Below are 13360 nucleotides of genomic sequence, written 5' to 3' on the forward strand. Positions count from 1 at the left end.
CAAGTCTTTAAAATACACTACATTATGTCATTTTAGTTGAAGGATCAAAACATCTATAATCATAGAGCAACAAAATGTGAATCCATACCGACCGTGACATGACAACTCTACGAGATGAGTGATGGAAGTCGAAGAAGTGTAAAATTCTTGCTCAGGAGTATCAATTTGTCACCTAATCCGATAATGGATTAGAATTGAGGGCTTGATATAGGAGAAATCTCAATGAGAAATCGAGCTAGTGAAAGAGATCGAACTACTATACTTCGAGATATATGAATTGTACTCGTTTATCCTTCCTTGAAATTAATTACCTGTTATCTCAAAATCTATGTCCGTACAAAGATGAATAGATAAGAAATACATATTTAAATATAAGTACTTAAACATTATAATAAAAAATTATTATACTACATTAATCAAACAACTTGAGCAATGAACATAATTCAAGTAGTTGAGATACCGATCAAACAGTAATGTGTTCGAATCCTCGAAGGAGCCTATCTCAATAATGATAGACATACATTTCAAATTAAAAGATAGTAAGTTTGATACCTACCTCGTGTTTGTACTAAAAATAATAATAATGACCCAAAAGAATAAAAAAAAAAAATCATACTCCACTGTTCCACGAAGAGCCGGAGGGTACTGAACGAACCAACGGAAGGCGACAGACATGGAAACAATCCAGCAATACGTGGACCAAGAAATAATAGAGAAATTCTATCAACATGACAAAAATCCAAACCATCACCAGGAACTCGATTGATTTCTTCGCTCCGAAGGAAATGGACTTGTTATTAGAGTTACTTTAGTTTCTCCCCTCCCCGAATTGTAGTCACGAAGATACAGACATGGAGGATCCCCTTCTTTCAGGTACCCATTCGTTTGATTTGTACTGGTAGAAAATTTTAGAGTTCTAAATTCGAATTGGCATTGCTGATAGTTTTTGTTCGTGGGATTTTCCCCCTTTCTCTTTTCACTTTGGCTCGGGGAAGAAAATCGAAGCGAATTGGGAGAGAAAGGGAGTGATCAGTTGAGTTCTTATCAGTACTTGAGAAGAACAGGCTCCGCGAACCCCACCGATTCATCTGCAGGGACCCAAGTCAGCGTCGAAGAAATTCGATCGGCGCCCTATGTTTCTGATTATTACCCACCTTCTCTTCACGGCGCATTGGTTAGTTCGCCAGAGCCTGATCCTAGAGGTACGCAATCGCGTTGGAATTAGTTTATGAAGAATCAAATTCGTGGGTGTCAATTGTTTGGATCTTTTGCGGAAATTGATATTACTCAATGCCAGAATCTTCCATTTCTTTTGTTGATTGCTACTTACTGTTTCGCTTCTTGTTAAGTATGATCAGAATTTTGAGATTTGCTATTTAGAATCTGAAACAAATAATGAAGTCTGTGAAATTGAATCGTGAAAATTATCATGGATGTTTAATGAATAGTTATTTATTGCAGATCAAGCTCTTTCTTATCAAGGTGGATATGGAGGACAGTATGGTCCAACCAGTAATGATTTTGGAAGGTAAGAGGAGCGTAGAACTCGTAGAATTTTTTTAGATCATGCATCGATTTCCATTCCGCGGCACTTAGTTTGCTTTGTTGAAAATGGAGACATGAAAATGATAAATAGTATCAATAACTGGTTAGCTCCAACACACTCATTATTCATCTGTTTGTTTGTATGGCAGTATGGGGGAGGCTCTCATTCACTCTTTCATGTGTCTTAGTGATCTTAAAGCTTTAGGTGCTGTCTTGGAAACAGTTCTGTTTTTGTTTTCAAAAGTGCGTTTGAAAATTGTAATTGAATAACTCGTAAAAGTTAATATTAGTGTGGTTTGCAAATCTTTGAAACTTGTATTTTGATGGTATAGACCATTTGTGATAATACACTAAAGAAGCAATATATAACTTTTAAGAAACTTTAGGGTGAGTTTGACACTTTTAGTTTAAACTTTAAACACTTTTTAAAAAATCATTTTAAATAAAAATGGTTTTGATCAAAACATTTATGTGTTTGGTTACATTTTCTTAAAATTTATTTTAATCACAAATTTGTATGGTTGCAATGCATCTAAACGTGATCCCACAAAAGTCAAATTATGATAAAGCGATTCCCGATCAATAATCACTTTTTAGATAATAACTTTAAAGTATTTCTTGAAAAATAAAAGATTTAAAACTAATTTAATTATTATGCTCTAGATTAAAAAAAAAAAACACTCTTTCCTTCCAAAATCACTTACAAAGCCCCAAACACACTTTCAACTGTACATGTTTTTACATCTTTTTTTATCCAAAAAGTAGAAAACTGATTATCAAAACAGTTTTCAGACATCACTCATTTTCTCTGGTCAAGAGTCGAGTCTATCTTTCAATGGCAAATCATTAATGTGGCTCCTGAATTGACAGACAAGTATTGGATGAAGTAGAGATAAGAGAACTGCTTATTGATCATGTCGGTCATCGTTGTTGTTGGGGAAGTCGTCCTGCTCGTAGTTGGAAGATTATTGCAGTGGAAGACTGTAATGTTTATGTGGGAACTCTGGATACTTTTATAGAGGAAAGGGATGTTATAAGAGAAACCGAGGCATATAGAGGTGGCACGATTGATGGAAGAAATAATGGTCCTGAACTTGGAGTCTGGGAATTGGACTTGAAATCTGAGTTCCCACTTCTTTTTGTACATAATAAAGAATCAAGGAAAACGATTCCTCATTCAGAAACCGTTGAGAAGTGTTCAGGTGAGGACTCTGGAAATCAAATTTGTAGTTATTGAAGTGCTTTTACTTTATGTTTAGTATGAATACCTGATTTAACCTTTTAAAGATTCCTAATAACTCAACCGGAGTTTTTATAAAATCTTTAGTATTAGGCACTAATCATTTGCTTTTGACACTTGTGTATGAAAAAATTTGCAGCCTGTGCGGGACGAGGAGGTCTTGTATGTCCGACGTGTAATGCAGATCAAGAACCTGGAGTTTATATTGAAAATCAGATGGCAGAATGCCCTTCTTGTCGCGGTCGGGGTTTGGTTGCTCATAGAGATGGATCTGACACCATGTAAGAAGTTATTTATCAGTATATCATTGAGTCTTAAGAAATTATTCGATAATTAGATTCTTCCATGAGACTCGTCAACCTGTTTGATGTATACTAACCCACTTAAAATTTCACTGTTGCTGCTGGGTGACATAACTTTCTGTTTAGACTATTTTGTTTCTCTATGCTGAATAGTTAATGTCTTATGCAGATGTGCAAAATGTGATGGCAAGGGGAAAATCCCCTGTGCAACTTGTGGATCTCGTGGCCTAACTAAGTGCGACACGTGCCAACAAAGTGGTTCTCTTCTGACTCGGAGTATTGCCGTTGTTAGATGGTGTGCATACTAATTCTGATACATTTTATTACGACTTGCTGTTCTATAGCTATAGTATTTTCTGACATGAAGCAGGAGTAACGTTCATTTAAAGAGGAAAGGGTGGTGAGAAATCAACCGGAAGTCAAGGGGATTACAAAAAATCCCCTAGTTGGTTGGTTTTAATTGAAAAATAATCCAATCTTATTTACAAAAGAATATTTATGGAAAGAGCTCCAAAGGGAAGCCATGAAAATCATGATATCTCAAAATTTCCCAATGCTTGGAAACTTCTTCAGTTCCTTTTCCTCCAAACTTTCCCAAAACAGACACTCAAGTAACTAGAATAATATTGAAGTATAAAAAAAGACAGAAGATATAACTCCAAGTATTCGAGTTACTTGGAACCTCTAACTCTTAAGTATTCTTATTCAAGCCTAAACCCACTAAATAATTGCCTGCCTTCATCGTTTTCCGCTTACTATATTAACAATTCCTTACAAATAAATCCCTTAACTAATTACTAATCAGAGTGGCAACGAACAAACATACGATCTCGAGTTTCTTCCCTCTACCTTAAAGAAAGCAGTGAGTAGGTGAAATTTGAATGGTAGGAGTTCTTTGAAGTAGTGCTCCCATTTTAATACCTCCCAAGGCATAAGTCCCACATGAAGAATCTTACCTTTTCCGGTATAACTTTTTATAGCTATACCACATAGATTTTGTGAGCTAACCTTCCTATTCTGCCCTCATCATTTTTTGGCTTTGGAATATGGAGTAGATGATTAAACTTCTTGTGTATATCAATTAGACTACCACAAAAGTGAAAGTTTTGAATCAGATTGTTTATTTAGTTATATATTCATGTTCTCTTTTGCTGAAAGATGTGTACCACTACAACAAGAAAGGAATTCTTCTGTCACAGGAGGACACTTTCGACTCGAAAAGTAAGCGCCATGAGCGGAGCAGCATCTGTACCGGACGAAGTGTTCCACAGAGCCAAAGGGGTCCAGTTATGCAACACTCAGGCCTATCAATGCGCCCCAGCTTTCTTTGCAGATTCCTTCTTCCTCAACAAGTTCTCTTCCGAAGTCATCGCAGATCGAACGCCCATCTCCCCCACTGCACGGGTCATATGCGAGCGACATATCATCTCGGTCGTACCGGTGACCCGTGTCACGATGGGAGACCGTGGAAGGTCCTTCAGTTTCTACATTGTGGGTTTCAGCAGGGAAGTTTACTTGAAGGACTACTACCCCTCAAGGTTCTGTTGGGGGTTCTGTCCTTGCTTGGAGTGGCTGAAGTTGTAAATAAAACCACAACCACAAGCATATAGCACATGGCTGCCAGTTCTTAGTGTGTGTTGTGACTCTGAAACTCATGTGGGCTTCTTTCTTGTGTAATTTTTATTTTACTTTGGCAATGGCTTCCCTTCTGCCATGGGTTATCTTTGTGACCAAGCCTCCTTTCTTTTGCTTTGTGCTTTTTCCGAGTGAGACCCTCTCTATTTTGCTTTGCTTGAAAGTTTTGGCTCCAAATGACAAATATATCACATTCGCTTCTCTTTCAATCAACATATTCATTGGCTATGGAGATTCTGCTGCTATTAAGACGGGTGGGGACAAGGATCTAGTCCGTTTCCATTTGTTTTTAAATCAAAGGGGGAGGTCGGGAGTTCTCTGCAATTAAGAGAAATTTTTAGCTCCCTTAAAATTAAAGAAAAATACTTAAAAGTATTTATTGGTCAGCAACTATCTTTGGCTAAAAATTACAAAAATATCACAAAATAAATATATATTTTATATATAGCATTATGTTAAAAAATTTCAAAGGGCCAAAATTGTAAATTTATACAATTACATGATAAGAAAACAAAAGGTAGTGACATTTTTATAAAAATATATGTATTTTATGCTTTTTTTTTTTGATTGAATGTATTTTATGATATCTGTATAGTTTTCTAAATCTTTTTAACAAGTAGAAGATAAATGTACGAAAATATATATTTTTTGTTCAGATATTTTTTTTTCTGTTTTTTTTAAAAAATATGAAAGTTGCCAAAATTTTATTTTTTGAATGATAGAATGACATTTAAAGTTAGGACTGTGACAGGGATATTATATATATATTTTTCATTTAATTTTTAATATTAAAATAAAAGGGGCAAAAGTTGTTAAAATGTCCCTCTCCCACTTAAGACAATGGGTTTTCCTGTCCCATTATGGACAGGTGTTAAATTTAATATTTTTTTTTTCGTCCGATTCATCTCTTTCTATTTTGGGTAACATAGGATAACATAGAATGGTAAATCATTTGATTGTTAAACGACAAATTTAACTTATGATTTTTTAGATTTTTGAGGACATGCTTGGAAAGCTATGTTTTTCCTCGTTATTTCGTGCTATGAACAAAAAAAAATAAAATAAAAAAAATAAAATTCTGAGTTTTAATTTTTCTTCAACTATTTGATCTTATTGTTGAGATTTGAGAATACATCATTCTTCATCTTCAATAAAATTCTGCATTTAAAAAATTTCTAAGACAAAATTATTTATTTTCCCCAACAAAATTAGCATGTATAACTTTCATTATATGATTTTAAGAATTTGAAAAATGCAACAACGAGTCTTTTGTTAAAATTACAAATAATAAGTTTGATTCCGACCACACTGATGCACGATTGTGGTGATATTACACGTCGACAGGTATGAGGGGAGGCTGACGTGGGCTTAAATGGCAACGTTGCACATGTACACTCCAAAACTTAATTAGTTAAAGTTATTGAGGTGCTCATGGATTAGGTCTTGGTTGAGTCGAGGTACTTTTTAGACCCGATTCAATTGTTCGAATTGTTAAATTTATTCAACTCAAATAACTTTTATTAAATATTAAACTCAACCTAAATATGATTAGTTTGGGTTAGTTGAGTCACTTATTTAAAGTAGTGTAAAAAAAAGGTAAATTATAATATCTAAAATATTTATTTATATATTGTCTAACATTGAATTAAAATCCGTAAGTTGATGTTTATTTATAGGGTGAAAAAAGTACCGTAAAAAAACTTTAAAAGTTGTTTTTAAAACCCGATGTAGAATAAATAATCTATAAAAGGTTATTGGATGAAATAAAATTAAATAATTATTACTAAATATAGGTTTTATGGTGAGTAAAATAAAAAGTTTTAAAATTAATAAGTTCGAGTTGGTTCGATTCAACTCAAACAAGTGTAGGTGTTTGTTTAGGTTGATTGATTTTTTGAAGTCATCATTTTTTGAACACTCTTACTTAGTTACTTAGTTTGAGTTGGTGTTGAGTCGAAAATTAATGCAAAGAAACTACGCACATTTGGTGGGACTCATAATTTCACAGAGGAGTATCATTGAGAAACGTGACTCTACGGTTACAAGGCGCTTATTTGCCTCTCATCGTCTTTAATGCAGTTGAGGTGAGTATTGCAAGATTAAAAGTGTTAATAATCCCACCTCGAAAAAGATCAAAGGATCCAACAAGGTTTATTAATTAATGCATGAGCTACTTCTCTGATGATGAAGTTTCAAAAGGATTTTATTTTAAAATTTATTTATTGGATTTGGTAAAGGGCCGGGTCTAGTCCAGCTGTTAAATGAAATTTGAATTTCAAATTTTGAAAACCATCCAGCGCATTCCATTTACCGTTACCACCGCAGCAGGTAGCCGGTTGCAATTCACAGCTCATTCAATTTCTCTAAAACCAAAAAACCCTAAATCCAATTTCTCTCCTCCCTCTCTTTATAAGCCATTCCATTATCTCTCTGTAAAAAAGATAACCCCTCCATTTCCGTCCCTACAACTTCCCATTTATTTTCCCTCTCGCATTTCTCACAGAATCCATTTCTTCTTCTGCGAAAATGAGAGAGATCCTTCACGTTCAGGGTGGGCAATGTGGCAACCAGATCGGCGCCAAGTTCTGGGAAGTTGTTTGCGCCGAGCACGGCATTGATACCACCGGAAAGTACCAGGGAGATTCCGATCTTCAGCTCGAGAGGATTAATGTCTACTACAACGAAGCCAGTTGCGGGAGGTATGTTCCTCGCGCGGTTCTTATGGATCTTGAGCCCGGTACCATGGACAGTATCAGATCTGGGCTCTATGGCCAGATCTTCAGGCCGGATAACTTTGTTTTTGGTCAATCTGGTGCTGGAAACAACTGGGCCAAGGGCCACTACACTGAAGGCGCTGAGCTTATTGATTCTGTGCTCGATGTCGTCCGGAAGGAGGCGGAGAATTGCGATTGTTTACAAGGTTTGCTCTCGATCTGCCTCTTTGTTTTTGTTTCATCTCTGTGGATTTCGCTGAACATTTGTGTGGTTTTGGGGTTTTGTAGGGTTTCAGGTGTGCCATTCTCTAGGAGGGGGAACTGGATCTGGGATGGGTACTCTTCTGATTTCGAAGATCAGAGAGGAATATCCAGACCGGATGATGCTTACCTTCTCTGTATTCCCATCCCCGAAGGTCTCTGATACTGTTGTTGAGCCTTACAACGCAACCCTCTCAGTTCATCAATTGGTTGAGAATGCAGACGAGTGCATGGTTCTTGACAATGAAGCTCTCTACGATATCTGCTTCCGAACCCTCAAGCTCACCACTCCAAGCTGTAAGATCTTTCTTCTTTTAAACACTTGGAACCTTATTCTTTGCTCTGTACCGATTGCTTTAGTAGTTTGCTGAATATTTGTTAATTTCATTGAATGTCTTGAGTTAAATACGTTGAGTTTAAGCTGATATGTGAGAAGTTGCTGTAAATTACTGATGAGATCTGTTACAAGAATTATTTGCCTAGTGATTTTACGTAGAGGAAATTAAAGTGCATCTTAAATTCAAGGTGTTGTGCTATATTTTAAATACAATTTGGTTTAGTCGTGTTTGTTTGTACTAATTTCTTTCACGTTTATTGTTGGAGCAGTTGGTGATCTGAACCATTTGATCTCTGCAACAATGTCCGGAGTGACTTGCTGTTTGAGATTCCCTGGTCAACTTAACTCTGATCTCCGGAAGCTCGCTGTTAATCTCATTCCCTTCCCTCGTCTCCACTTTTTCATGGTGGGTTTTGCTCCTCTTACATCCCGCGGTTCCCAGCAGTACAGAGCATTGACTGTTCCAGAGCTAACTCAACAAATGTGGGATGCTAAGAACATGATGTGCGCAGCTGACCCACGACACGGTCGCTACTTGACTGCCTCTGCTATGTTCAGAGGCAAGATGAGCACCAAGGAAGTTGACGAGCAAATGCTCAATGTGCAGAACAAGAACTCTTCTTACTTTGTGGAGTGGATTCCAAACAATGTCAAATCGACCGTTTGTGATATCCCCCCAACTGGTCTGAAGATGGCTTCGACTTTCATTGGAAATTCCACATCAATTCAGGAGATGTTCCGCCGTGTGAGTGAGCAGTTCACTGCCATGTTTAGGAGGAAAGCTTTCTTGCACTGGTACACAGGTGAAGGCATGGACGAGATGGAGTTCACTGAGGCAGAAAGTAACATGAACGATCTGGTTTCTGAATACCAGCAGTACCAAGATGCCACTGCTGATGACGACTACTACGATGAAGAAGAGGAGGAACCCGAAGATGTGTAAGGGAAGAAGATTGTATGAAGGGGTTTTTTTATGTCTGTAGGGATGTGTAATATGTGTTGCAACTTTTGCAACTTTATGTTGCTAGACATGGATTTGTCTATTTTCTGTTGTCTTTTATGTGGCTTGACTTCTGAACTGATTGTCTGCAGACAGTTAAATCTTTAACCTACCTAATATGAATTTTTGTTCAAATCCCATATGTGAACATCACCTTCTGAAGCCAAGTTATGCCATTTGATTGAATAGTAAAAGCTCACAAAGGCAAGTGTGTGGAACTGTTTTGAATGATGTTTTTTGTTTTGTTTGAAGTGTTGCTGAAGTCTCATCTGTTCTGAAATGTTGATCAATTCAATAGAGAAATTGTTTGGATCAAGAATTCCCATTGAAGAGATTTCCCTAGTATTCTTCTGGTTACATACTAAAACAGCGACGAGGCCTCTTGTAAAGTTGCAAAAAAGATGTTTCTACCAATTTTTAACGAGGTTGGATTTCTTGAAGTTATGTTACCCAAACTCTCAAAGGTTGAGTTTCAGACTATTGGGTTTTATAAGCTTTTCAGTTCATGTTACAATTGTTAGCTGTGGGCTTGGCAATGTCATATGATGCAAAAAGAAAGTCGAAATCAGCCTAAAATTAGGTTTTGAGTGGGCAGATTCAAAGAGATGGGTTCCATTAAATTGGTAATCACAGTACAAAAGCCAGATGAGATGGGCTTGCCCTTTTGCACATAATGTAACTAAAAAAACTACATCTTTAGACAATTGATAGCCAAATTACAGCAACACAAGAAAAAAACCAAAACCCTTCAAATACAAGAACAAAACATATTGGCTTTTTACAACAGACAATTCTCTCCAACCTCAAACATCAACTTTCTTGTTACCATCATCTTCCGTGGGCTTGTCCAACACCACAACTTTCTTGTACACCGCAAACTCCTCAGGCACCACAGGGCGCCTATTCCCAAAGATGGTCCATAAATACAGTGCTACAAAAGCTGTCAATGCCCCACACCCAGTCCCAAAAATCATGGCCGCAACCACTCTCATTAAGCAGTTCTTGCCCTCTTTAACCACACTTTGAGGCTCCGATTCCTTCGCGACGGTGATCGTCTTCGGATCGAGCGGCTCCGAATGCATCCAGTTCGGAATGTTCTTCACCTTGAAGCTCCAAGAATAGACCAGACATGGCTGGGAGGAGTTCCCATTTGATGAACTCAAACCCACCTGCACTTGTTCATCTTCTCCCCAAATTTGAGAGATATCAATTGGGATCGAAAACAATGGCGCAGATGGCCTCTTCTTCTTGCCATTTTCTGCTAATCTTACTTCTAATTTCCTAGAACCCACCTCGTAATCTATCCAAGCGTGTAAATTCTGCCCCTTAATTGATGCCTGGTAACTGTTTGATAAATTACCTGAACCAGCTAACGGAGTATTATTGTTGTAACCCACATCAATTCCCACCCGAGTCCAAACCAGATCACCATTCTTAGCATCGGAAGAAGCCGTAAATTTAACAAAGATCGTTTTCAACTTCTGTTCCTTCGATCCAAAAGGAAGCCCAAATGGTCTGTTATCGAAGGCACTAACATTAAAATCACTGGGAACCATAAGAAAACCCAATCCCTCATCCCCCGTGTCTGGCGAGAAAGAAAACGAGAAATCTGTGGAGAAAGACATCAATCTCCTGGGTTTACCTCGAACAAGGCTGATGGGTTTCTTGTACATGACTCGCCCAGCACTGGAACTGGCCGGGCCGGTGAGCCGGAGAGCACCGCCGCCGCCGACAACCGCCGCATCGCCGTACAGGGCGACATTGAGCTCGAAATCTGGATCTCCACGAAACCCAGAAAGCGAAAAGGAAGGAGATGAAAAGGAATGGATGGATTTGCAGAGAAGGAAGAAGAGGAAGATGAAAATGGTGGGTGAGAGAGGAAAGGCAGCCATGGGTGAAGTGGGAGTTTTGAGTAGATTGTGGGTGCAAGGAGGGGCTAGTGCGGTTGCTTTGGATTGTGAAGTAAAAACATCTTCTTTCACCTGCGATTGAACCTTTTTTTTTTTTCTGCAACTTGGTTGATTGTTGTATTTTTTTTTTTGTTTTTGTTTTTGGTGCCCCTTTTTTCACTAGGGTTTGAAGGTAGAAAGCTGAAGAAGAAAGTAAAGAATATAGGACATTGGGGGTTGGGTGGGCTCGGAGGTTGAGGAAATTAAATGCCTCTACTCACTACTCTTCACTCTTAACTCATTTCTCAAACTTCTTCTTTTTGCTATCATGCCCCTCTTCCCCTTTCACCTCTCAAATTTGCCCCTAGTCCATTCCAACATTCACGACCTACTATTTTATCGTTCGATGATTTGATTTTTCACCTATAATTGTTTAACTCATACAAAAAAAAAAGGATTGTCATGAAGTTTGAACCTATTTGGAGTTTGGAGTTAAATATTGTTAAAGACAACAGGTACCTAATACTCAAAGTATCTCTACACGTATGATATTGTCTGTTTTAGACATAATCCTCATATCTTACTTTGATTTCACAAAAACAAAACATGATAATTGTTCTATATTTAATCTCTTCTCTATTAACGTGAGACTTTGTTTGCGATCATTTACAAATTCAATGAATACCATTAGATTGTAAAATGTAAATGGTTAGGTTTAGGGTAGACGAACTCATTTTTAATATATTATTAACAAAATAGACATTTAGTTCGCATATATTAAAGAGAGCATGAGTGTTTGATACTCAATTTGTATTTTAGTCGGGTAAAATGATGAACTTGATAGAGCTAAATTTAACTTGTATTAATGTACAATATCGAATAATTTTTATTTTCGAACCACATTCTAATTCAAGAAATTAATCTAAATACAATGATCAAGACAAAAAAAAAATAATATTATGCAAGGTTAGAAGTTGAAACTTCCTCCAACAAATTAGTGAAGAATTAGAGAAGATTATAATTCAAGAGAAAGAAATGGGAGGACTGTCAATACTGGTTTTTGTACCAGAAATTAAAGTCAATAAAAAAAGGACAAAATATGATTAATGTCGGGGCAAATAATTAATATTAAGAAACTGTGGAAATAATTTGAAGAGAAGCAAAAATGATGGGTGAATTTGAAAATAAAGCAAAAAGGAAGCGGATTTTAGCAAATTATGGAAACATTATTAACCGTTCTTCAGAAACAAGAAAAAGACAGGCGAAGTACACTGTCGTAAAATCACGCGCTCCTTGTTTGTTTTTTAATGGGGAGTACCAAATGGACACATGTTCAAGTCAAAGAGCGAGTACGGTTCCTTTTTCTACTCCATTTCAAATAAAAAATCTAAATGATGTGATTTTTAATGTAGCAAATCTTTATTCAAGATGTATTTTGTATATTTAATCATTGAAATAGAATGTTTAGTATTGCATTTTATTTCTTATTTGTGCATTTTATTTCACATTGATTTTTTGTGATACAATGTTCTACGATTATTCAAGAATATCACTCTACAACTTTGATGAATTGAAATTATTTGTGCTTCGTCAAACAAGATCTAAACAACAGTATTATATAAGGGAGAGATAAATTCACCTTAGAAGTTATTGAATTTGAGATTCTAAAATTAATTCTAATTAAATGTAAAATCTTTAAAATTCTTGAATAAACTTCTAAAAATTGAGAGGAGATAATTTTTCACATTCAAAATTCTCAAATATGACCGTGCACAATGGAGGCAAGAATTGTGACACGAGCTTGAGTATTGACAATTGTTATGATGTAAAGGTAGTATGCTACCACATGTGATGCCACAATGTTCTAACGTTATATTTAAGATTATTTTTAATATAACTACAATACTTTCCACTAAAAAAATATTGTGTTAGAAGTAACATAGAGTACTTTTTTAAAAAGTAAGAAGAAACTTAAAATATCTCGTGAGAAGCACTTGTAAGGTGATCCTGCCTAAGTACTTAACTAGAAGTTGATTTTTATGGTGATTTATTTGGGGAAGAATATAAATAAAATTAGAAACAAAAAGAGAGTGGATTGGTGGGAAGGATTATTGGACGACGTGTCGGTCGGGGGACCAATAAAAGGGAAAAGCGCTGTGGGAGTCGAGGGCATGTGAGGTCTTTTCACATGAGAAATTTTAACAGTGCGCGTGGTTGTGGTTGTGATTGTGGCTGTGCTTTTGTTGTCGTCTTGGCGCTCTCAAATTAACAAACAAACGCTTTGTTCGACAATATAACTCAAACAGCTTCCTTCAAATTTTGGCTTTAACAAAATTTCACCCTTTTCCATTTTCCTTTTTTGTGATATGAAAAATACCATTTTTCCTTTTTGTGCTTTCTGTGGGATTTTATTTATTTTTTTCTTTTTTGTATTGGG

The 13360-nt window shown here is 36.5% G+C and overlaps 3 protein-coding genes across 3 annotated transcripts; 2 read left to right on the plus strand and 1 right to left on the minus strand.

Annotated features, from left to right (window-relative positions):
- Window positions 1-659: 659 nt before the first annotated feature.
- Window positions 660-4931, plus strand: LOC111019454 (chaperone protein dnaJ-like protein). The gene is made up of 7 exons (XM_022295848.2): window positions 660-873; window positions 996-1202; window positions 1462-1528; window positions 2416-2747; window positions 2925-3066; window positions 3257-3382; window positions 4287-4931. The coding sequence occupies exons 1-7, from the start codon at window positions 852-854 to the stop codon at window positions 4669-4671; spliced, it is 1281 nt and encodes a 426-aa protein (XP_022151540.1). The 5' UTR covers window positions 660-851; the 3' UTR covers window positions 4672-4931.
- A 2183-nt stretch (window positions 4932-7114) lies between these two features.
- LOC111019446 (tubulin beta-8 chain) lies at window positions 7115-9172 on the plus strand. The gene is made up of 3 exons (XM_022295832.2): window positions 7115-7642; window positions 7725-7994; window positions 8304-9172. The coding sequence occupies exons 1-3, from the start codon at window positions 7249-7251 to the stop codon at window positions 8975-8977; spliced, it is 1338 nt and encodes a 445-aa protein (XP_022151524.1). The 5' UTR covers window positions 7115-7248; the 3' UTR covers window positions 8978-9172.
- Window positions 9173-9628: 456 nt separating this feature from the next.
- LOC111019493 (L-type lectin-domain containing receptor kinase S.4) lies at window positions 9629-11383 on the minus strand. The gene has a single exon (XM_022295898.2). It carries the CDS (start codon window positions 10924-10926, stop codon window positions 9838-9840), a length of 1089 nt encoding a protein of 362 aa, XP_022151590.1. The 5' UTR covers window positions 10927-11383; the 3' UTR covers window positions 9629-9837.
- Window positions 11384-13360: the final 1977 nt, after the last annotated feature.

Source organism: Momordica charantia, assembly GCF_013281855.1.
Source record: "Momordica charantia cultivar OHB3-1 chromosome 1 unlocalized genomic scaffold, Mcharantia_2.0 BLBB01000001.1, whole genome shotgun sequence".
NCBI lineage: Eukaryota > Viridiplantae > Streptophyta > Magnoliopsida > Cucurbitales > Cucurbitaceae > Momordica > Momordica charantia.